At 44.4% G+C, this 25,897-nt stretch overlaps 2 protein-coding genes across 2 annotated transcripts; both read left to right on the forward strand.

The window, feature by feature from the left end:
- Nucleotides 1–1,169: 1,169 nt before the first annotated feature.
- LOC127301228 (protein CHAPERONE-LIKE PROTEIN OF POR1, chloroplastic) lies at nt 1,170–3,775 on the forward strand. The gene is made up of 5 exons (XM_051331444.2): nt 1,170–1,353; nt 1,452–1,594; nt 2,599–2,981; nt 3,353–3,429; nt 3,503–3,775. Exons 1-5 carry the CDS (start codon nt 1,301–1,303, stop codon nt 3,651–3,653), a joined length of 807 nt encoding a protein of 268 aa, XP_051187404.1. The 5' UTR covers nt 1,170–1,300; the 3' UTR covers nt 3,654–3,775.
- A 7,579-nt stretch (nt 3,776–11,354) lies between these two features.
- On the forward strand, nt 11,355–13,630 carry LOC127301229 (F-box protein At5g03100). Its single transcript, XM_051331445.2, is given in 5 exon segments — nt 11,355–11,506; nt 11,593–12,444; nt 12,526–12,678; nt 13,046–13,191; nt 13,193–13,630. Coding segments are annotated over 5 exon segments (1,431 nt in total). The 5' UTR covers nt 11,355–11,389; the 3' UTR covers nt 13,356–13,630.
- The last annotated feature ends 12,267 nt before the right edge of the window (nt 13,631–25,897 follow it).

The following is a 25,897-nucleotide window of genomic DNA, read 5'->3' on the forward strand; positions in this document are numbered from 1 at the left end:
GACAATATGTGTAATATGCTTGTAATAATAAATGAATGAGTTATGGACCTGCTATGTTCTGTTGTACTACTCTGAGGGATGTAATATTTGCGGAATAGTACTTCGTGAATGTTATATCAACGACTGGCATACTACAACATGCAGTGGTATGCAGGGTCACCACAGAAACGGCGAGGAGGAGGAAGACAATGGGAAAGGTGCCACCAAACAGGTAATGCTCGTGCATAGATTTGTTGCCATGCCACTTACGACATAGGTCTAGTTGGCGACAGCTCGGGAAAAAGTCCAAGATGAACGAGGAGGAGGACACGAAGTGGCTGCCAAATAGTAACACTAGTGAGTCGAATTGTCGCCGTGCCAGTTGAAAGGGAGAAATAATTAAGACTAAGAGGAACGACGAGGAGGAGGAAGACAAGGGGAAAGGTGCCACCAAACAGGTAACGCTCGTGCATAGACTTGTCGCCGTGCCACTTGTGACATAGGTCTAGTTGGAGACAGCTGGGGAAAAAGTCCAAGATGAACGAGGAGGAGGAGGACACGGAGAAAGTGGCTGCCAAATAGTAACACTAGTGAGTAGAATTGTCGTCGTGCCAGTTGTGAAATTAGATTTAGCCGGTGACAACTAGGGAACATGGGATGTGGAGCAATTCAATAGTGCAATACGATGGGTGGGGGTGGGGGGAGAAAAGGTAAAATGGACATGGGTGATCTTGGTGAAACTTGCATAAATTAAAAAATTCCTCCATTAGTTCAAAACAATAGATTTTCAAAGTTTGGGAACACCATGGTAATTTCGGAGTTTGGGAACTCGATCACGCTCCCCCCATGCTCCCGGATCCTTCCCATGAATTCAAAATCCTAAAACAACAAGATTTGGTAATTTCAGTGTGAATTCACGGTAGAATTTGTCTTCAAATTAGTGGGCAAAGTATGATTTACATTTTCGTCTAATTTTCATGGCTCAAAGTTTCATGCTACCGATTCAGAGCTAGGAATTGGAAACTTAAATTTCTCGGTGAGAATCTTCGCAAATTTACAACTCGAAAAATTCAAAACATGTACAAATTCAAAACTCTACCCAACATAAAAAAACTTGGAAGGGAAGTGAACAAAGCCCGGCCCACCAAAGTCCAGAAGGCAGCAAAGCCATCCTCACAGGCCCACCACCTACCTCGCCATCTCCCTTCCCTTCTTCGTCTTCCTATCCAATCCCATCTCCTTCGCTCCCGCGGCGGTCTGCCTCGCCCCGCCCGCGACCACCTCGCCGCTGCCTCCCTCCCAGCCGGCGCCGGCGCCGGAGATGCAGGCGACGGCCGCGTCCTTCCTCGCCCGCCCGCTCCCGCGGCCCAATCGGTGCGCAACGCAGTTTCAGACCCCCCCCGACTCCTCCCCCTTGTTTAAAATCTCTATACTATCTTTCTTTTCCGGGTTGCTGACTAAGCCCTGTGCAGCATTGGCGGGTTAAGGTATGGGGCGGTGGCGGTGCGCGGAGGCGTCTCAGCGCTGCCGCCGCGCCTGCGGGTGGTGCGGTGCTCCATGAGCCTCTCTATCGGCGCCGGTTCGAGCGACGCCGGAGACAGCGGATTCAGCTACCGTAAGAGAACTCTTCCAACCCTTGCTCCCACGTGAATGCCCTCGCTGATTTGCCTTCGGAGGACGGATGGTACCTTAGGTAGTTTTGGTATTGTTGGTGCACGAGACAAGGAATAATAATTTAGAGAGGAGAGAGGCATAAGGGTTATGTGATCAATTTAGAGGCGCTAGGAAGAGGAACATGCAGAATGCGGTTTCTGGTTCAGTACCGTATATTTGTTATTAGGTTGGGGATTGATCCAACTAATGGAGCATGTTTTTCATTGTTTGGTTAACTGAAGTTGATATTTTGGTAACAGAGAACTAAAATGAGTTATCTCCATTTAATTGTTGACTTGCTTGTCTTTTACTACTATACATAAGGTTGCAAACTATCAGTGACCACAGCGCTTGGCGCTTATTTACTGTATATGAATTCGTGATGAACTTGTGTGGTAACAAAGTTTTTCGTAGTCGCTGTCATAACGAAATTAAATGTGGTCCGCTCTAAGTAATCTCTTGTCCTTGAACCTTGGCATGAAAAGCAAATGTGTAAGACTGACAACTTCCATTCATTTAGCTGTGGTAGCTCGTGTCAATTTGTATTTACCTGTTTCCGCAATTCTTTTTGTTGCAACTCTTGCTTGTTATTTATATTGCTAAAAATATCCAGATTTGTAGGCTCCAATTTTTTGTTTCGGCTAAAAGTTTTTCATATGAATCCTTGATATATGGATTCGTGATGAACTTGTATGATAGCCAATGCCATAACAAAGCTAAATGTGGTCTGCAGCTCTGCTCACAAGTAATCTTTTGAACCTTGACATGAAAAGAAAATATGTATGAAGACAACTTTCATTCATAAAACTGTGATAGCTTGTGTCAATTTGTGTTTTGTTGTGACTCTTGGTTGTTATTTTCATTGCTTAGAATGCCCACATTTGTAGGCTAAAACTTTTTGTCTGTTTTGACTAAAAGTTCTATTTATCTGAGGTCATCTTCAGCCAAGTTTATGTGTACCCGCAGAGTATGCTCCTGTCTTCCGAAGGTACCGTGAGCGGGATCCCTACAAGCTTCTTGGTGTTGATCGTGATGCATCGGAAGAAGAGATAAGGAGTGCAAAAAACTTTCTAATTCAACAGTATGCTGGGCACGAAGCAAGCGAAGAAGCTATTGAAGGTGCTTATGAGAAGATAATAATGAAGAGCTACCAGCATCGGAAGAAAACAAAAATTAATCTTAAGACCAAGCTATTGAAGCGAGTCGAAGAATCCCCGTCATGGGTTAAGGCTTTGCTTGGATACTTTGAAGTGCCATCAATGGATATTATTTCCAAAAGATTGTTCTTTTTTGCCTTCATCGCCGGATGGAGCATAGCGACTTCTGCTGAGAATGGACCTGCATTCCAGGTATATATGCTTCGGTTATCCTGACCTTTGGAGGTATTCCTTTTCTTGTTTGATGACATGTTGTAGTACCCATGGTTGCTCAAGGAGGCTAACCTAGAGAATATGAAATTTAATTTGTTGATTTCACACAAGTACCAAATTACTTTTCATTAAGTTCTAACCGATCACCAAAATTGTAAAAATACTAGCAATTGATGACAGCTGCCCTGTCCATCTAACTCATGTTTCTATATGATACCTGAGAACTTAATAATAACTTTGGCAATACAAGATCTGCTAAGTCATAGATTTAGAATATATACCATATGGGAAGTTTGAAGCTCTTCCCAGCTTAGGGATCACTTCACTGACAAGTAGTTTATCTTCTGCAGCTTGCGATATCACTCTTCTCGTGCATATACTTCCTTAATGACAAGATGAAGAACCTTCTCAGAGCCTCCACCACTGGGTTAGCGGTTTTTTCTTCAGCCAATGCCTTACATTTGTACACAGCATGTTTACTCACAAATTTGTTCTTGCAGGTTCGGAGTACTTGTTGGTGGCTGGATCATTGGTTCAATGTTGGTCCCTCTTATTCCAACATTTATCATCCCACCTACATGGTCCCTTGAGCTTCTTACCTCGTTGGTTGCATATGTTTTCTTGTTCCTGGGGTCCACTTACCTCAAATGAAACCCCGCCAATCTTGTAACCTGGAACTGTAGAATCATTGGGAAATTTTGGCAGTCTCTGATATCATCTACTCTTTGTTTCGGGGAATTAGGTGAATTAACTGACGGTGCTCTTGAATCCTCTGTTCAGCTCGTATGCTCTTGCGGTATAGCTTTTGTACGACGGTTCCCTCTACTCATTTGGTTAGCTTATTGTTCATATGGGTGCTGTTTCATTTTAGCCCCTGTGCTGCAAGCGAACCATTCTATGGATTGTCTGGAGCTTAGATACTGGTGCTGTCAGATTGTTATTGTATCCTGGAGTTAGAATATCTGCATGTATATGCTGTAGCAAGATTTTTTGCATCTATTTTGTATGTCTGGTGCAACTTGAAAGAAGCATCTACTTGTAGCAGGATTATCCCCAACATGTTATGCACCGATGATATATTTGCTCCAACATTGTTCTGAAACTGTTTGGTCGAAAAAAAAAAGTCTTGAAACTGCTGGGGTGCATTGTCATTGTTATAAGATTTATGCTAACATTAAAAAACGAAATAAACAGAAAAACTCATCATTGTGAAAGCCCTATATTACCATATTGGTCATGTCAATGTTCATAAAATTAGTCCAGCTTCATCATGGAAATTAACTCAACAATCAGCATGCATGCCTCCTGAAATTTGGAAGTTCAGGATCCGTCATATCTCCCTGGATCAATGCTAAAACATACGGTGTCAAAGTTGAAGTTTATTTATTTTTTGAACAACTTGAGGCGCTAAGGCGCCGAATTTTATTCAACTCATAGGCAGTTTATAGCATGTATTACAATTCCCGAAGTTTGCATCTGTTGAACTGCTTCTAAAACTGGACACTGAAGATTTCTGTGAGCTGAATTGGTACAACTGTGAATAGGCTGAGACAAAGATTGTCTGAGAGCCTGATGTGCACAATTACGTGCTACCACATCGAGGTTCGGTAAACTGCAGCTTGCGAAGTAAGATGTACATTTTTGAGGTCAGCTATCTGTCTTCTAATCTCCCATGGAACCAGATCAAGGGATGAAGCAGCAGCCGCAAGAGCCAGAACTTTGTTATCTGTAAAAAAAGAGTGTCCTTGAATATTCAGTAGAGAGGTTAGACGAGCAGCAAAAAGCATTGCTTCTGCCTCCGCCTGAAGGACCGAGTTAGTCACTTGAGTTGATGCTTGGATCATGATCATATCTTCTAGTTGATTCCCTTTTAATTGGCAGAACACTCCAATTCCCGTCGCCAATACCGACGTCATTTCGGGGGGCTTTCTTCGTTTTCCATGCTGCATCTGTAAAGATCTTGGCTCCTGAAATAAGCAAATCAGTTTTAAGAGTGTCACCTTGCTTTGGTAATTGTTGCTAAGCATGCTTTTGCTTCTGCATTACGGCCTCCATTTGATCTTGATTCCCTGCAAGACATCAACCATCTCGAGGTTGTGCATAATAGCATTTGCCATTGAATGAATTTGGATTGGATGTGTTTTTTCCCTGTTAAATGAATAGTCATTTCTGGATTTCCATAAGCACCACATGAAGGTTAAAACATTCGAGAGATTCGCATGAGGGTGACCATATCAGTAAAGGAAAGGGCATTGTTAATAATATTATCAATCCGAATGTACCAAGGGTGACTAAACCAAGATGCTCTAGCAAAGTTGCATGTGAAGAAAAGATGCATATCAGTTTCTTCCAAGTCACATCTAGCTCCAGTTGGTATTGCCCTCCTAAGAAGCCTCCAACCAAAAGTTTGAACTCGAGGCGTAACCTGTTTTTCTTTCCAGAGCCTATTGAGCAATTGGACTCTGATTGACCTCCCTCGGTTTTGGTTCTCCATTCTCCTGCAAGTTAGCCAGACACGCTCTGTATGCACTCTTTGTATTGCACTTACCATTAGGTTTTAGCTTCCAACAAAGAATGCCTTCCTCCTGTGCTGAAATAATGGGTGTGTTCTTTATTTGAGTAGCTACAGGTTCCTGAAAAAGAACGTCAAGGAGCTGTTCATTCCATTGTTGCCCATTCGGAGTCCACAAATCTCTGACTTGACCTGGATAAGAAAATCCTGCAGGTTGAATTATTAAGGCATCATATATATGGTTCCATCCAGGAAACCATATCGAAACCGTTCCCTGTGTTATTTGATAGAAGGAATGAGATTTGAGAATGGGAAGAATTTTAAGTACGGAAGTCTAGGAAGCTGATTTTGGGCAATCTGCCTTGGGGCGCCATAAAGATGAGTCAGGGAAGTACTTAGATTTGAGAACAGAGAGGATAAAGTTTTCTCGTTGTTCCGCAATACGCCATGCCGCCATGAGAATTAGGGCTTGATTCATAGCTTGTAAGTTTCTGATTCCAAGTCCACCTTCATTTTTTGGAGTGCAAATATCTTTCCAAGCTCGAAGACAAAGGGATTTGAAATTTGATTCTTCTCTGACTCCTATCCACCAAAAGTTTCTAATAAACGCCGTGAGCTTAGCAATGAACTTTTTGGAGAAAAGAATATTCGACATGTAGTAGACCGGGATGGAGGCGAAAACAGATTTGATAAGTTCAAGTTTGGCAACATGTGAGAGCTTGTCAGCTTTGTAAGTGGAGAGTTTGGATCTGAATTTATGAAGGACAAAGTTGTAAGCTAAAGCTCTATCTTTAGGTGGCAGAATGAGAGGATGTCCAAGATGAATAAAAGTGTTGGTCATAGGTGGAACCGGGAAAATTCGAGTAATAACTTGTGAAGTAGCCAGATCAACATGTTTACTAAAGAGAATACTTGATTTGTTCCAATTCGGAGTTTGACCAGATTGCCTACAAAAGTCTTGAAGAATATTTTTCATTTTAGTCGCTTCTTGGATTGTGGCTTGCCTGCATATTAACAGATCATCTGCAAAAAGAAGCGAGTGTATGGAGGGGCAATTTGGTCCTAGCACCACACCTGCAAGGTTACTTTGAGACATAGCCAGTTGAAGCGCAATCGAAAGCTCATTTATGGCAAGCACAAATAAATAAGGAGAAAGAGGACAACCTTGTCGAATCTCCCTGTTTCCTTTAAACTTGGCAAACGGCTGACCATTAATGATGACCGAGAAAATCAGCGAAGAGACACAAGCATGTATTAAATTAATGAAATGACCATGCAACCCTTTACGTGCCAAGGCGGTAACAATGAAGTTTCATTCTAATCTATCAAAGGCCTTAGCTAAATCAATTTTTTTACATATGAAAGAATTATTTTTCCATGAGCTTAAAGCAAAGGAGTGGGTAACTTCTTGAGCAATGATGATGTTGTTGCTAATTCTCCTACCCTCAATGAAAACTTGTTGTGAAGGATGAATATAATCCAGCAAGTGAGGTTTTAGTCTATTAGCAAGGCACTTGGCTATAATCTAGCTTGTAAATAACATTACACAAACTGATAGGTTGGTAGTCAACCAGAACTAACGGAACAAGCTTCTTAGGAATAAGGGCAATGTGCATTTCATTAATGTGAGATGGCATGATACCTGATGGAAAGAAGTTTCTTACCAGTTGCACCACATCTTGCCCAATCCAATCCCATGTTGCTATGTAGAACTCCACATTAAATCCATCCGGTCCTGGAGATGCATTCCGTTTCATATCCTTGAGAGTTTCCAAGATTTCCTGTTCATCTGGTATGCTATAAGTGTAGTATTTGTCCCAATAAAATGCATGTCGTTGTTAGCATTTGTGGAAGAAAATATGGATATGAAGTAATTCACAAAGGTGTAACTAATTTTGTCAGTCATGAAATGGAGCACATTATTTTCATCTTTAACTCAAACAATAGTATTTCTCCTTCTTCTTTTGATAACAGCATGATGGAAGAAAGAAGTGTTTCCATCTCCATCTTTGGCCCATTGTTTTTTAGCTCTTTGCATATAAAAGTCTGTTAGCTTGGTCATATATTGTTCATACCTGGTTGACAAAGTCATTTGTAAAGCATGATCTTGAAGATGTATTGGTTTCATTTAAATTTGTCTCATTTGTTCTTCTAGATTGCTTATCTCCTGATTGAGTGGCATTTTCTTTTTGCACCACATCTTAAGGGTTCCTGCGAGATGCTTAGTTCTCTTCGAAAAAGATTTGTTAGCAGTAGAGAGCCAATCTTTTTAACACAATTATGAAAATCATCTTTTTTTAGCCACCAATTTTCAAATTTGAAAGCTCGAGCAATTTTCCTACCAGGACCATCCATAGAAAGAAGAATAGCTGCATGATCACTAAGAGTATGTATAATTACCATGTTATAAATATTGGAAATAGGAAAATCATCACACCATTCAGCATTGACCAAGCAGCGATCTAATCTTTCAAAAATAGGAGTGGATGCAAATCTTCTATTAGTCTAAGTTTAAGCAGGCCCACTATAACCAAATCGAATAAGCCACAATTTTTAACAAAAGCACGGAAAGCATACATACGAGTACGATTTATATTAGACTTGCTTTTATCCATATCATACAGAAGCTCATTCATGCCTCCCATACATAACATTGGAAGGTTGTGATTATCATACACAAAAGCAGCAACCTCCACCCATATAGTACTATAGTATTACAGTGGTAAGGATCACCGTAAATACAAACTAAGCCAAACCTAATATTATTGAGAGTATGTACAACAGTAGCTAGGATGGTATGAAAATTAGAGGCATGAACACTAACTTGGAGATCATCATTCCACATCAACCAAAGCCCACCCGAGCGTCTTCGGAAGGGCACTACAAAACTATTATTCATGTTAAACCTAACATTAAGATCAACATCTTTGAATTTAGAGGATTTAATTTTCGATATGAAAGTTACCTTAGGTTTCGCAGAGTGGATCATCCTGGCAAGATGCAACATTTTGCACTACTGAGGCTCTTGCCCATACCCCCGCAGTTCCAGCCCAAGGCCTTCATGGCGCATGTGGCGCCTCAGAGGTCTAGCACTGATGGAGAACGGATTTTTGTCCAATCAATTCCAAGAGAAATAAAATACAAAAAGGATTGAGATATGCCGATGATGGGGTATAGTGTTGGTCGTTGACTGGATCCAAGGAGGGGTAAAGGGTCGGGAGGGAGTGGAGAGTGGATCTTGGGGGAACAGCAGGGCGAGGCCGACGGCGGCTAGGAGAATCGGACCAGCAAGGTTTCCTAGCAGAGAACTCTTCTCGTTTCTAGAAGATTCAGAAGAAAAGGCTTGGGGATTTAGCGATGGAGAGAACCAGATCAAGGGAGTAGATACAAGAGTATAGAGTAGAATCAGAAAAGAGAAAAAAATATCATTATTTATAAGATCAATTACATATAATTTAAAAATATACTTTATGACGATTATAATACAATAGATTTTATATTGTAGTCATAGATGTTAATATTGTTTCTAGTTATTTGGTCAAAATTTACAAATTTTAACTTTGATTAAATATAGAACCCGAGGTAATTGTGATGGCTAAGTTTTGACTAGTATAAGTATATAAACGAATATTGAGGAAGAGCATCTCTACGATTGTTTCTCTTCTCGTGACCCGTTGTCGCTGCTTGATGTGTCGACTGCCCTGAGCGCGAGGGCATGGACATGATCGTCGCTGAGGCGCTTGACCTTGAGAAGAGTGATGATATCGACGCGTCAGTCTCTCTCGTCTGGGTTCGGCAAGCAGGTGGTTCCTATAGGTGATGGGTTGCTAAATTAGGAATTTTGACACCTCTTCCGAGAGATTCCGTTTTTAGGAAGATTTGTATTTTTTTGCCACCTTGGTTGCTACCTATTCTGGGTGTGATAGTCCAAGATCAGCCTTTGGGGAGGAGAAATCTAACGAGTGTAGAAGCAAGAAGAGGGGTGTTACCACAAAAGCATATATAGTTGCTTGATTGTCCTTTCGCCTTAGCCTATCTTTACCAGCGCGTTGTAGGTATGTCGCGTGTAGAACGTTCGTACATGTGACTCTGCGAGCTCATGTGTTGGCATCATTGTGTGTGACTTTGTTGTTCAGGTCTTTATTAGGTTTAGCTATTGATGAGTGTGATGATTAGTGTTTGGATGGGCTTAGCCCTGTTGTCTAGGTTTTCATTCGATTTTTTCCAGAAAATTAATTAATTAATAAGGCAAAAGCTTTTATGTACGTTTATTTTTTTATTAAAAAACGAATATTAACACCGACCGGCAGGAGGAGGCCCTTGTCCTTCTTCATCGCCGGCTTCGGAAGCCTGAGGCCTGAGGGAAAATTCATTTCCCGCATCAGAGGCTCGTCTCCAAGACTCCCAAGCCACCGTCTCCCCTTCCTTCCCATCCAGAAATATTGGCCCCAAAACAGTTCGTCGCGCCCAGATCTCTCTATCGATCGGCGCGGCGAGTGGAGAATAACCGGAGCCTCCACAGGTCTGCCTCTGCTCTCTAATCCCGTTACTCGAGATCCAAGCGTGATTTTAGTCAGGCACGAAGAATTTGTGACGGGATTATTAGTGGGCAAACGCCGCGGCGCAGTTTTTCCTTAACCCACAGGCTCGACAATCTTGCAATCTCCGCCAATTCTACAAACCTAGTTCGATCAAGTTGTAAAGATGCAAATTTTACGACGCGTTCTGGATCACTAGCAAGTTCATGCTGCTTATACATGAAAACGTCCGGACTAGTCCCGACTAAAATTGAAGAGACGTATCCAGAAAAAAATTAGTTCAGACATACTACTACTACTTGGCTTGATTGAACTATCTTACCGCATGCCAACTATCCTCTTCTTTTTCATACATGATACATCACATTGTTTTTTTTAATTGTCCTCTGCGGTAAAATAAATAGATGTCTTAGATTTGTCTAAACATCACAAAGTAAAATTATTCTCCGCAGTTCAGACATACATCACAATGCTTTTCAGGCAGGAAGAATTTGTGAGTAGATTATTAATGGGCAAACCCCGCGGCGCCTTTGTTCCTTAGCCCAAGCTCTACGATCTCGCAATCTCCGCCACTTCTACAAACATAGTTCGATCAAGTAAACATGCAAGTTTTACGACGCATTCTGGATCACTAGCAAGTTCATGCTGCTTATATACTGCCTCTATCCATATAAAGGATGTCGCAAGTTTATCTAAATTTTGACACTTTTTAGTGTATAGATACATCAGAATTTGAACAAATATTCGATATCTTTTTATGGGCGAAGGGAGTATGAAACATCCAGACTAGTCGAGCCTAAAATTGAAGAGACGTATCCAGAAAAATTAGTATAGGTGTACTACTACTTCGCTTGATTGGACTATCTTAGCGCATGCCAACTATCCTCTTGTTTTTCATACATCATCACAATGTGAATTCCAATTTTTAGACACATATTGGAACTTCTACCAAAATATCCCATTTATGAGACTTTAAACATGGTTTAGCCCCAAATTACCATTTTTCTTTTTATTGCTAGATAGGATAGGGATGATAGGTCGTTGAGGAGCAACAAAAATGTAAATATCAGAGGACCTCATGGACGATTATGTCCAAACTTCTTTAATCCATATGTTCCATTCCTCATTATCGTTTTGATATTTTTGGACCCCAATCATCACCTAACACCTTGCCTAATGTACACACATCAGAAAACAAAACAAGGGGCCAAAGCTTTAAAAATGGATAATCTATATGAATTTTCACTCGGCAGGGTAATTAGTGTCACAAGTGCATAACTAGAGGGTAAAACGTGGAATTCACTCTCTTTTTTTATTATTCTCGGCAGTAAAACAAAATGGGCAACTATCTGACAAGTGCAAGCACACCAGAGAAACATGTCTGGGTTAAACCAGCGACAAGATCCACGAATGACGGGGGAGGACCAAGCATTAAACTTCAAGACCTTCCAGAGGTATGCTGAGATTACCTTTTGATTGTATTTTCAGGCTAAATGGATTTTCTGAACTAAAAAGTATGTTTTTCCCCTTTTTGCTGAAGGATTTTTTGTCCACAATTTTAGCAAAACTACCTGCAGAGGAGGTTGTACGGACCAGTGTTTTGTCAAGCGAGTGGAGATGGATGTGGACAGCTTGCCCCAAACTACATTTCAATGGTGTCGACGGTGCGCGTAGGAATGGGGGGAACCAAAATTCCCAGATGTTCATCGACGGTGTTAATGCAGTTTTGCAAAAGCACCGTGGGAAGTTTGTCGATAACCTTGAGATTAAATTTATAGCCGAGAACAAGCACGTTTACCATATCAATAACTGGATTAGGTTTGCCATATCGTCCCGGACAAGGAAGCTAGCTTTTGATTTGGCCTCGCCACCTAATGGTCAGGGACACCGTGATCATTACAGGTTCCCATTTGAACTTCTAGACAAGGAAAGTGTATGCTGCCTACAGTGTCTTCAACTTAGCTTTGTTTGTTTAAAACCTCCTTCCCAGTTTATAGGCCTTCCAAACCTAAGAAAGCTTGAACTCTATTTAGTGAAAACCACTAGGCGGGATCTCGAGAATATGTTGTGTAGTTGCTGTAAACTTGAGCGGCTGAGCCTAGTCAGATGTCATCTGAACGATGAACTGAGGGTCACTCAGCCATTGTCCCACCTACAGTACTTGCAAGTAATTTGCTGCAGGCTTACCAAGATAGAGTTTCACGCTGCAAATCTCTCCACCTTTGTGTATGATGGATCTTGCATACCTTTTTCCCTCCATCATGCTTCCAAACTGGAAAATGCAAAAATTTCCTTTACCGGTGCTATTTTACAGCATGTTGCAAAATCACTTCTCGACGGTCTACCAAATGTACAAAACCTGACATTGCAGTTAGCACTTTGGTGGTTAGAGGTATATTGGAGCTAATACTCAAATTATTATTTAGCTTGTGTAACTTAGTTTTGCAATAACCTTTGGTGTTTTATCTTTCAGACTCGATGGATGTTAAATATCCCCCGCATGTTTTCTCAGCTCAGGCATTTGCAACTAATGCTGCTCATACCTATTGGAGAAACTGACAAAATTCTCTACTTATTAGTTTCTTTAATAAGGGCTGTTCCGCTCATTGAAAAGTTGGAAGTACATGTGAGTAACATTCTGGCTTATTCTTATGGGAATATATGGTTTCCATCATGTAGTTGTCATGAAAGCCTAGGTAATCTGTTCAATATTTCGTTCAAACATTTTTTACCATCTGCTGAATTATATATCCCAATGCTTATTGTTAGTTCACCAGATCAGTTTTTTTTCAGATGATAATGTTCATTACTTCTGTTGAGACATGTATGCAATGACTATTCCTTTTGTGCTTACCATAACAGTAGCGCAATAATATCAGCTTTACTAGAACAGACAAAAACATTCATCTTCAGTACGCTGATTTTGTTCCACCTAAAAGTTACAACAATCAAGTTGCAATACCAATCTTAACGTCGTATTTGCACTTCTGCAGTTTCATGGGATTTCTACTTCGTGGTTCGCAAATTATGGACCTCTCAGACAAGAAATCCCGCCGTGTGACTATGCGCATCTGAAGAGTATTCATGTTACGGCTTTTAGAGCGGCAAGAAGCCAAGTTGAATTCCTTCTGCATGTGTTATGCCCCTGCTGTACAGGTTGTGACTTTGGATACAGCTCAAAGACTAACCGACGCTCGGAATCCAGATGAAATAGACCCAACACAGAGTAGTGTAGCCTTTGATGTTGTTAGAGGCCCCTTACTTGAGAAACTCCCGTCGCATGCAAAGCTTTTCCTTGTTTGAGATAGCGATAGAACAGATCTAATATATGAGCATACTGGTTGTAGAAACATCTTATATCATGGGATGGAGGGTGTGGTAAAATATGACCAATTGGACAACCTTATCAAAGAATATGGGCGCGCAACAAGTAGTCGACCGCGAGCTACCCCACATGGAAATGTTACATATTATGGTGATCGTTGCCTATGTGGATAGGCCACTTCGGCCACATACATTTCCGTGTCCGCTATTGACATCTACCAGGATGGTAGAACAGCAAGGCGTCAATAAATTTTTTTTTAGAAACATCATTTCTTTGCATTCCTTCTAAATTATGATCTTTTACTCTTTTCAAAGGTCTTATATGTATCGGCCATCATCTTACAAAATAATAGTAGATGTGTACGTCTCAGAAGTACCAACAGTCCACACACTATACTGATACAGCATACTAGTTTTCCTCTTAGAATAAAACTTGCATGTTTTATTGATCAAATGCAGGAATTGATACTGAATCATGGGTTCGATAAGCCATAAGTGGTGCCCTTGTCCTAAAGAAAGAGCAAACTGAGATAAACCATAAGCTTCATTTTTTGAATTTATACCCTCAGATTTATAGGCGACCTCTTCAAAGTCAGGTCTGCGCATCAAGATTTCTCTGACAATCGGTGCATATTGTCCACTGGTTCCATCAGCAATATCTGTGATTACTTGTTTGCAGTCGCTAGCAGCAACAGTTCTTCCTAGACGGAGGTCCACCGCAAGCGATAAGGCTTCTCGACAGGCTACTGCCTCCAGAGAAGCAGGCTCCATGTCACACCCTGGAAGACGATCGTCAATGAGCCGCGCGGTGCCCAAACCGTTATTTCTTGACACCGCTCTGTCAACATTAGCTTTCAATTGATTTGTCAGAGGGAGGGATCCATCTCGGTGCGGGATTGCGCTGAACTGAAGCATTGCCAACATGAGCTCGCTTCAGATTAAGGCAAGATCATATAGGAATATGCGGACTAGTGGCTGCTTCCAAATAACAAGGCCCAGTTCCTAACAAAAACTAGTCTTTGCGCTGAAGCCCTGGAAGCTCTCCATGGTAAGGAAATAAACTGAACTGTCCATCAGTCCATGGCCATCTGTTTGACAGCGTCAAGCGTCTACCAAAACTTCGAGATACTGTCCTTGTGAAAATTGATCGTGGTTAAGATAGGGTTGCTCATTGTTTGTAACTTGTCAGAGGGAGGGATCCATTGTGATATGTATTACTGACAATTTTCAGAATTATTTTCAATTTTTTTTTATAACTTGCAAAAATATTTTGTATATAGAAAGCACTGGATCTGGCTTGACCCCAATTGTTTGGTTCGTCAAGTCCAAACTGAACTTTTGTTGGCAGATGGTAACAAGGCCCAGTTTTGGACAAAAACTAACAGGGCGAGGGCCCATCCAGTTCCTGCATCTGTTTTGACCATTTTCAAAAAGAAAAAAAATGCTTGTGCATGGCAAAGCTTTCACCAGCGTGCAACATGAATTCGTTCATCCACGTATGGCAAACCCCTTCTCGAGGATCTGAATCGCATCGAGGGAACTGAACAGGGAGCTCACAAATAAACACAGTACAAGACTGGTCGATTTCCAGAGAACCAACAAAACAAACAAGGCGTCTGTTGCAGCGTAGCAGGTGAGCACCGCATTGCTGCAGGAGATGATGGCGCGCAGGTGCAGACATACATTCAACGACTCGTCTCGTCAGAGCATTATGCTAGGTCTGTAGCCGCGAAGAAGCTTCACTGTTGACTTACCGGGCAGTGCACTCTACAGTGGCGAGAGAGAAGGGAGACACGGATGGATGTAGCAGCAGGTGAACTGGATCGCTGATGAATGATGAATCGAATCTGCGCTCAGTTATGCATCACATCGGCGCTGTCCCAGGCCGTTGTTGTTCTGCCACTGTGCTCTCACTTCTCCTTTTGTCTCACGTACTTACTACTCAGGAACCAGGAATGTCCTAGTAGTATCATCATGTAGAGATCGGAACTCGGAATTATGCAGTATTTCGGAGGTTATATGAGCAGAAGCTGCACAGCAGCACAGGTGCTAAGTGGTAAAATTGCACAACGTGTATTTTTTTTTCTCGCGATCTTCTGCGCGCCATACCTTGCCTCAACCACTGAGCTGCGCTGGGCAGAGACAGAAGGAAGCAGCAAGCAACGAGCAGAGCAGCAGAGTCACAGGCAAACAGCGATGTTGATCAACCACACGGGCACAGTCCTAGCATGAATACTCCTCAGTCGCTAGTCGGTCAGTCACACGACAACATTGCCGATTTCTTCAAGTTGCAGCATACAGATTACAGAGCCACCGCCAGAGGGGAGAATGGAGCCGGCGCCGGCGCCGGCGCCGCTGCCGCACGAGCGCTACCGCAGATGTCTTGTTTTCTAGGCAGATGGATCCAATCCAGTCCCCGATTGATCATGTCACCGGCTTTTCACGTCGGAGTCAGCGGAGTTTCCGCATCAAAAGGGACGCCCCGCCACTTGTTCCTCTCAGCCGCCGCGCCGCGCGCGTACTGTTTCTTTCCCTTGCCCCGAAAGCGCGGCAACTGTTTGCACCAACTCCAATAGAGGCGATTTGCACAAAAATAACCTGAAAGTTAAAGAAAAGCACATACTGACCCTCCGGCGAAACTATTTCACCAATCTAACCCTTTTGTGTGGCGTCCCCTACAGCGGCGCCACACATGCCAGTGTCGCGCCCCTCCTGCTGGCGCCACTGTCCCAGCCGACGTGCCCCCCTCGCCGCTGAGCTGGTGCGCCCATCCGACGTGGCAGCATGTGTGGCGCCCCTCCCAGCGGCGCCACACATGCACTTGTAATTGCCCAAACCATATTGTGAGACAATTCGTCTGGGACTTAGCCGTTTTGCGAGGCTCAATGTGTGGCGCCGACGCCACGGGCGCCACACTAGCACGTGTGGCGCCGATGCCACGGGCGCCACACAAAGAGGCTCGCGAAAACGGCTAAGGACTTATCGTCCGGAGCCTCTGGATGTTTTCGACCCAGAACTAGATATAACTTGGCATGTGTGGCGCCGATGCCATGGGCGGTGAGTGCCGAGGGGTTCATGTGTGGCCCCCCACGGCTTACAAGGGATATGAACGGCATAAACCGGTAGGCTGAATGAACTCCGTGTACCTCTCATCATACGGTATATCCACTCTGCCATGGGAACGAATCTTCAAAGGGTGAAGATCCGTTGACCTCTCCGTCATATGAACAGCACGGTGATCCCTTTCGTACTCTTCATCCAGGAGCCACACCATCCTACATGTTTACACAAATACAACATATTATGAGCCATTCATAACAAATATGAGCAACACATACATGAGAATATATCCAAATAAGCCATCACACATACATTCATATATAGGCATTACTAACAAATATGAGTTATTCCATCAAGAATACTAGGCATATGTAACACATTTGAATGCATTTGCTAGGCAAATATTAGACATTTCAACACATACATACATAGAATTTGAACACATACATGTAAAATTTCATATCTAGGGTTCCAACAAATCTAGGGTTATATCCAAATCCACCAACATATCCAAATCTAGGGTTCATATCCAAATCCACTAACATATCTAGGGTTCCTACACATACACATTCAACACTTACATACCCATTTCAACACATACATAGCCATTTCAACACATACATGTAAAATTTCATATCTAGGGTTCCAACAAATCTAGGGTTCATATCCAAATCCACCAACATATCCAAATCTAGGGTTCATAGCCAAATGCACTAACATATCAATGGTTCATATCTAAATCCACCAACATAAATTTCCATGTCTAGGGTTCATACCCAAATCTACCAAATCCACCAACACTAGTGGATGAATCGGAGGGAATCGAAGGGGGATACCTTGAGGAATGGAGGAGGAAGGAGTTGGCCGGATAGATCTCACGATTCCTTGGTCGATTTGGTGGGGGGCCGAAGGGGAGGCGGGCGGCGGCGGCGGCGGTTGGGGGAGGAGAAAGCAGAGAAAGAGAAAGAAGAAGGATGGGTCGGGCTGGGCGCGGGCGCGGGTGCCACACTTAAGTGGATGTGTGGCGCCCGTGGCATCGGCGCCACACATGCTAGTGTGGCGCCCCGTGGCATCGGCGCCACACATAGAGGCTCGTCAAAACGGCTAAGTCCCAGACGTCCGGAGCCCTGGATGTTTTCTTTCGACTGAAAGCTTGATATAAGTTGGCATGTGTGGCGCCGCTGGAAGGGGCGCCACACATGCTGCCACGTCGGATGGGCGCACCAGCTCAGCGGCGAGAGGGCCACGTCGGCTGGGACAGTGGCGCCGGCAGGAGGGGCGCCACACTGGCATGTGTGGCGCCGCTGTGGGGGGCGCCACACAAAAGGGTTAGATTGGTGAAATAGTTTCGCCGGAGGTCAGTCTGTGTTTTTTTTTTTCACTTTTGGGTTATTTTTGTGCAAATCGCCTCCAATAGATCGATATCGACGACGAAGCAGTTTTGTGCGACTGTACGGAATACATAGACAGATTAGGTGAAAACCCTCACAGAGCTGAAACAGGGGCTTTCACTAACCGTCACTGTTCTGATGAAACCCGATCGACCAGGTCAAAAGGGACGCCCCAGTGTGAGTGAGTGCCAGTGCGAGTGGAAGTGTGGTGGGAGCTCGGTCGATCGGCCGGGAAGTCAAGACCGACCGGCGACGTGTCTCGTTGACACGAAACCTTGTGCGCGCGCGAGCGCCACGTTGTTTTGTTGCCTCGCTCACTCCTCCAGCCAGCTATGGCCTATGGGTGGATGACGAATTGACGATGAGTCGAGAAGGATGGCGGTCTGGTCAGTGGCGTAGGATAAGCTCAGACTAGGGCGGTGGTTGGTGTCGCGCGCGGCGGCCAAAGCCTCGCTGCCCGACACGAGGACGACGTACCCGGCTGCTATAGATTTTATAGTCTCAATCAGGGCGCCATGTTCGTCCTCGCTCGTCAATCTTGTGCACGACGCTGGGGGGTTACAGGGACGCGTAGATTTTGCAGAGATTTCGAGCGAAACAACACCCAAAAGTTCAGGTGGTGTAACCGTGCGCTGGGCGTCAGATTCAGAACCAGCGGCCAGGATGGGATCACCGGTCAGTCAGTACTCACGGTCTGCGTCGAAGAAATCCCATTCCGTCAAGCGGTCATGGTCACCGGAATGAATGATTTGCCCGGCGAGCCAATGAACCGCCACCAGCTGCGAGCAGACGCATGTCATTCATGGTAGGATGTGTGACACGAAACCTTGTTGCCTCTGGAGTCTTGGCTCACGACGGCCAGCTGATTGGGCATCGATCTTACTATTGGCCGGCTGGCTCGCGAAACAATCTTCCATCTTTGTCAATCAGCCTAGATGCTGATAGATTAACTGGTAGTGCACCACGGCCTTTTCTGCACTTTTTTGCGGTGATGGGCAAAAGGTAGACTCGGGAATTGGAATTAGATTAGAGGGGATCGGGCAATGATTTGAGTGGGGATTCAGAGCAAATCATGGCCTCCTGCAAGTGACCGCCTATAGATGTGTGTTGCCTTCTCGCAAAGGTCACACTTGAGTGGCAATTATGAGATACGAATTATCTTTTAGATTGATGTGCTAAACACACTTTACCGAGAGCCATCGATGGTACGCAAATACAAACTGTAAAAAGAACATCAAGGGCTCATTTGATTCAAATAGAAACGCATGCCTTTTTGGAGTATCTGGAATTCTGGATCATTAGATTTTTTTATAGAGACGTGTTATTATCTACAAGCTTTATCTATTACATTCGACCTGTAGATAGCTGAAATGCGTAACCCAAATAAATCCAAACAAAAGGGGAAATGTGGAATACAAGTAACCATTAAGAAATTATAAAACACCTAGTTGACGGATGATCTACCGTGCACCATGTCACCATTAACTATGTTATCCTCCAATCGCGTAGACACATTTATAAATAGGTCGTTATTTTTCACAAGTTGTAGAGACAACCATAAAACGGAGAAAATCAGTAAACCGGTAGATAGTATTTTTTTATAGTTAAAGACTTATCATTTTTACATAGCAAACAAAGCAACTAAATAACGACAAGGCTCTCACCCTAATAAGAATCCTAAACCAGTGATCGATAACATGTAGCAAGTTGCCTAATATATTGGCAACACTATATGGCGGATACAAGCTCCAAGCAACTTAGAGTATCTCCAAAAAAATGTTTCCAGCCGCGTCCCCTAATGCATCTTTTTGTCCGTCGCGGCTCGATACGGTGTCCGGCGCTCCGAGCCTGTCCTCGCTACATAGGGGACGCTCCGGGGAAGCCGGACACAACGAAAAGCATGGCGGGCCTGACGCGTCAGCGGTACAGGAAAAATTAATCTCCCTCTCCCGCCAAATCACGCCTCTCCTGCCACATCGCGACTCTCCTGTTGCGCATTTCTGCCCTCCCAACACATTTGACCTCCTATCCCGCCGATTCATTTCACCCTCTCGCTGTCGCTACTCTGTTCCTCCCGCCGCTGCTACCCTCTCCCCATCCATGGCGCCGCCGAGAACCCCCAAAAAATGGCCAAGAAAGCGGCCAAGAAGCCGCCGAGGAATGATACGAAAGGGGCGAAGGCGCCCTTCGCGAAGCAACGGAAGGTGCCGGCTCCGAAGAAGAAGCCGAAAGGCTGGACCAATGATCAGTGGCATCAAAACCGTCTGCGCCGGAAGATGTCGACGGCGGAGCGGAAGGGACGGAGGACGGCGCAGCTGGAGAAGAAGGCGTTGGCGGCGCACGCGCACCAACACGCGCTGGCTGGGTGTATCGCTGCCATCAACGCGAGCCCATGGAGTACGTCGGTGCCGGCGTACATTCCGGGAGTGGTTTCTCCATCGACATCTGGGTTCTACAACGACGGCCCCTCCGCCACTCCCGGGTGCGTGACGCCAAACTTGTCGACACACTACCGCATGGCGGCTTCAACCCCAACACCGTCTTCTACTCCCTGGCGTACGAGCAAGCGCCGCAGCGCGAGCCAGGACCCGGTGCGGACGGCGCCCCGTTCAATGGCCGCAAGGGCCTGCTCGAATTCTACGGCGCTCGACTCAGGATGCGCCATCGGCGTCGCTCAACCCTGTAAGGGTATTTTACCCTTATCCATTATTTTGGTAACTATGACACCGTGCTAGTGTATTTGGTCTAATACATGTCTACAAGATGATTCCCATGTATTAGCCAAAGAGGTTTAATGGTGTAACAATGGAACAAGATGGCAATGGGAGACCCCCCACTTCGACGAAAAATCAACAAGGTTTTCCCAGTGCCTGGCCGGTCCCAGACCCGGTCAGACTGGCCCTGGCACCGGACGGCCCGGCGGCAACCGGATCCAGCGCTTGTGCCATCCGGGCAGAATCCAGTAAAAGCTGGGCGATCACCCGGTCAGCGTCCGGTCGCCAGCCTGGTTTGGACCGGCCCATCCGGTCCACGACCCGGTTGGACCGGGTTCCAGACCGACCATCCCCGGCGCCCAACCGGAGTTTGCACTTGTGCCATCCGGGCATGATCCAGTAAGCTCAGAAGCTCGTCCGGTCAAGACCCGGTCCCAGCACCGGTTGAAACCGGCCGTCCCGGTCACAGGCCCGGTCTGACCGGCCTGTGCGTCGGCCAGTCCGGCGCCAAATCCGGTCGACCGGGTTCCTCGAGGAAATTGATGATGTGGCAAGTTGCAACGGCCAGATTTCGAAGAACACTATAAATAACCCTTCTCCTACCTTGGAAGGGGTGATCACTACACTACAAGCTGTTCTTGAGCTCTCTCTCTTACTCCATTGCTAGAAACACCAAAAGCCTCCGATCTCCCTCCTCCTCCACCCAAACTCAATTCCCTCCAGGGAATCACTAGAGGAGGACCCGATCTACTGTTCTACCAAGCCAAATCTCATTCCCCTTGTATTCATCGAGAAGATTGCTTCCTAGGGTTCCTTGGAAACCCTAGGTGAGCAAGAGGAGTCCGGAAGCATCCGGGCTGTGGATTTGCTCCGGGCAAGATTGTGAAGGTTTGGAGGCTACCTCAAAGTCTACCACAAGTGAGTGAGCTATTCCTTCGTGGGATAGGCTCCGGAGAATAGGGTGAGCCTTCGTGGCGTGGGGAATCCTTCGTGGGACCTCCACCCCTCCAAACGTGACGTACCTTCTTGCAAAGGAAGGGAACACGGGAATACATCCTCGTCTCCGCGTGCTATCGGTTATCTCTAACCGAACTCCTTACTTGTGATTTAACTGCCTGAGAGAGCCTTCGTGCTCGAGTTAGTTGTATTCTCATATAGGTTGTTTCACCTAGTTTGCATTAGGCTCACCTTTATATTCCGCAAAGCCTAATATTGCAAAGAAAGAATTAAAATCTGTAGAAACCTATTCACCCCCCCTCTAGGTTTACCATCTCTATACTTTCAATTGGTATCAGAGCCTGGACTCTTATTAAGGGCTTCACCGCCTTAAGAGTGAGATGGATAAACTATTCGAGGGTCTAGATGAAGACTCTAATCTTTCGGTTAAAGAGATGAAATCTAGATTCTTGGCATATGATGCCGAGAAGAAGAAAAAGGAGGATGAGCTACAAAGCCAAATGGCAGAGATGTCTGCCATGCTTAAGAACTTGACCAATGGGTCTCCTAGTACGGCTTCGGCCTCCCTAGGGACCTATCGCGAAGTCAACCATGACTATCCCAAAAACACTTCACCCATGCCTCATATAAACCATAGTGGGAATGTTCCCCATTTTGATGGAACTCACATTCCTTTTTGGAAATCTTCTATGGAATCTCATATTCGCAGCTGCGGCGTGGAGTTGTGGGAGATCATTGTTCATGGATACCGGGAGCCACAAGATCCCATTCGGTTGACCTCCACCGAATTCTACAACCGTCAACTCAACGCCTCCGCACGTGACAAGATTAGGAGTGGCATCAACCGCAAGCTCCTTGATCAAGTCAATGACATAGACTCCGCTAAAGAGTTGTGGGATCGAATCATAGTACTCCAAGAGGGAACCGATTTGATCCAATCAGCTCTTTATGAGACCGCAAAGCAAGAGGCCCATCAATTCATGATTCGACAAGGAGAGTCCGTGGCCGATGCTTATGCAAGACTTGGTGCTCTTAGAGTAAGGGTCAAGGGACTTGGTGTTGAGAAGTACAATGATGGCTTCGAGATGAATGAAGCATTTATAAAGTCCAAGGTCATTGCTATGATTGCCGTCAACCAAGAAGACACCAACCTTGCACTCAACTTGCAAATCATGACCAAGAGTGCCGGCCTCAACTCCGATGATCTAGTCTCCTATGTGGCCGCCAATGAACCGTGTTGATGAAGCCTCACACAACCATGAAGCGCCACACAACCTTGCTCTCAAAGCTAGGGCTGATCATGGAAGCAAAGAAGACTATGAAATTGAAGAAGATGAAGAGATGACTTCAACTAGTGACATTGCTACCGACTTTGCTTTCTTTGCCAAGAAGTACAAGGCAAAGTTTCCTATGCTCCTCAATGACAAGAAGAAGAAGAGAACTTGCTACAATTGTGATGAAGATAGCCACTTTGCAAATGAGTGCCCTTATGAGAAAAGGGTGGACAAGCCAAGATTCATCAAAGGGGTCAAGCCAAGATTGAAGCCAAACCCAATCAATGATCGATACAAGAAGAACAAGGGAAGAGCCTTTGTTGGAGCCGAGTACTTGTCCGATGATGAAGAGGAAGATGAGGAGAAGGAGGCCGGGGTGGCCGGTTTGGCTTTCTCTAAGCCCGGGTCACTCTTCACATATGACTACTCCAAAGACTACTCCACGGAGAATGATGTTGGATCTTCCTTCATGGCAAGGATAACTCAAGATGATGACTCCGATGACTCTCCCTCATCTACAATCATTGGCTCTTGTCTTATGGCAAGGGAAACCAAGGTAATGGAACCTCCACCTTCCCTATCTAGTGTTCTTGATGATGAAAACGAAAATCAAGAAGAATTAATTGTACTTAAGGAACTCTACGATGTTAGATGCACCCTTCGTGGTGAAGCTCTTGTCAAGTTTGATTTCTTGATGGACTCACTCAAAGAAAAGGATGAGTCCATTGAGGAATTAGAATATCATTTGAATGAGAAGGAACGGAGATTCAATCTCCTAAGACAAGAGCTAAAAACCGAAAGGTGCATATCTCAAGGCCTTAAGCAACAAATTGAAACTTATGAACTTGATAAAGTTAAGGACCTAGAAACTATTGATAGGGCTCAATCATTGACTCAAGAGCTCAATGCCTCAAAGGAGGAGCTTGAAGTTGCTCATGCTTCTCTCACTAGGGATCTTGACCACCTTGAAAGGGCTAACAAGCTTGTCAAGGATGAGCTCAAGAAACTTGGAGAGAACCATGACCTACTCCAAGAATCCTACAAAAAGGCTCTTGGATCAATGAAGGATCCCACTGATGTTGAAAAGCTTGCTTGTTCCTCCACGTCCTTTACTAGTGAGCATGCTAAACTTGTTGAGGAACATGTTCGTTTACAAGAGGAACTTTCTTTGCATGTTGAGACCAATGCATATCTTGAATCCTTGGTGACCAAATATGGTCTTGACTATCATCCTAATGAATCTTCTTGTGAGCAAGCATCTATTCTTAGGCTAACAAAGGAACTTGCAAAGTTCACCACCGCCAAGAACAAGATGGGATTGGATGACCTCTTGAGTAAGCAAAGGTCAAACAATCAAAAGTATGGACTTGGATATGCTCCCAAGTCTCACAAGAAGAACAACTACAAGAAGGAGAAACCCGCTCAAGATAAGAACAAGAAGGTCACTAATAATGGCAAAGCCTCAAAGGGCAAAGCCACTAGTGGTGACCGCACGGGGCCAAACGATCACTATGCATTATTTGTTGATTATTATGGTGATGTCTATGCTAACTATGTTGGCCCTCCTAATGGCTATGCTTATAGAGAGTACTCAATTTGGGTACCAAAAGATATTGTTGCCATTGCAAAGGAACCCATTAATCGATGGGTTCCTAAATCCTCTACTTGATTTTGTAGGGGTATTCCTCCGGTGGTCCAAAATGGGTGTTTGATAGTGGATGCACCAATCATATGATCGGAGGAAGAGGTGTGCTTGATCAATTCATTGAAGATATCAACAAGAAGTCAAGCATCACCTTTGGTGACAACTCAAAGGGAAAGGTACTTGGGTATGGCAAGGTAGCAATCTCTAAGGACTTGTGCTTTGAGACGGTTATGCTTGTTGAATCCCTTGGCTATAACTTACTTTCTATATACCATCTTGCCGATGCCGGTTACAATTCATATTTCACTAAATATTATGTGAAAGTCTTTAGGAGTGACAATCTCAAATTGGTCCTTGTTGGATATGTGGAGAACAACCTTTACGTGGTTGACCTCTCGAAAGAGAGCCCCTCTTTCTCCACATGTCTAATGGCGGCCAAGCATGACGAAGGTTGGTTGTGGCATCGCCGCCTTGGTCATGTTAACATGAGAAATCTTAAACTACTCCTAAAGGGTGAGCACATTGTGGGACTAACCGGCATTTCTTTTGAGAAATATCGTGTTTGTAGTGCATGTGTAGCCGGAAAGCAACTCAAGAAGAAGCATCCTATCAAGATTATTGTTACCACATCTAGGCCTTTGGAGCTCCTTCATTTGGATCTCTTTGGGCCATCACATTATGATACTCTTGGTGGAAGCAAGTATGGACTTGTCATTGTTGATGATTACTCAAGATACTCTTGGGTCTTTCTCCTTAGGTCTAAGGATGTCAACACCCGGATTTTTAAGTCCAGATGCCTGTCATGCCATACATCGCAATCCCAGGAATATTGTTGTTGCGAGACATAACAGTTGAATATCATAAGTCATCATTCATTACATACCATAGTCGTCTTTACAAATAGAGATCACCTGATCCCATAGTACACACAGAGTCGATCTAGGGATCAACATTCACCAAGTTCATAGTTTCATAGCGGAAGCGTAACGTAGAAGGGACTCTCTAGTCCACAGGCCAACGTCTGACGTCAGAAGGCTCCCTAGTTGTCGTGGGCGTCCTGCGGGTCATCTTCTTCACCCTGTTGTTCTGCTTCATAATCTGGCCATTTGAATAGCCAGGGACACAGCCGTGAGTACTTTAAAGTACTCGCAAACTAATACTACTGTAAGCTAAAAGTTCTAGTAAGGGGGTGCTAAGCTCTAGTTTATTTTGCATAAAGCTAGTTTTGTTTCACAAACATTTTTGTAAACAACCCTTCATGTACTAACTAACTCAAGTGGGAACATTAGTGTCATTCCCACAACCAGGTCGTGATTCCAAGTCAAAGTCTCCATTCAAGTTCAAAATCATAAGTCCCCCTTCACCATTCATAGTTTTCAAAAAGTTCTGATGACGGAACAGTATGGCCTTTCCAACTGTCCATAACCGAGGACGCGGCTATTCGAATAGGTTTAGCTCTGCAGAGGTTGTACACTTGTGC

The sequence above is a fragment of the Lolium perenne genome, chromosome 5 (assembly GCF_019359855.2).
Source record: "Lolium perenne isolate Kyuss_39 chromosome 5, Kyuss_2.0, whole genome shotgun sequence".
Classification (NCBI taxonomy): Eukaryota; Viridiplantae; Streptophyta; class Magnoliopsida; order Poales; family Poaceae; genus Lolium; species Lolium perenne.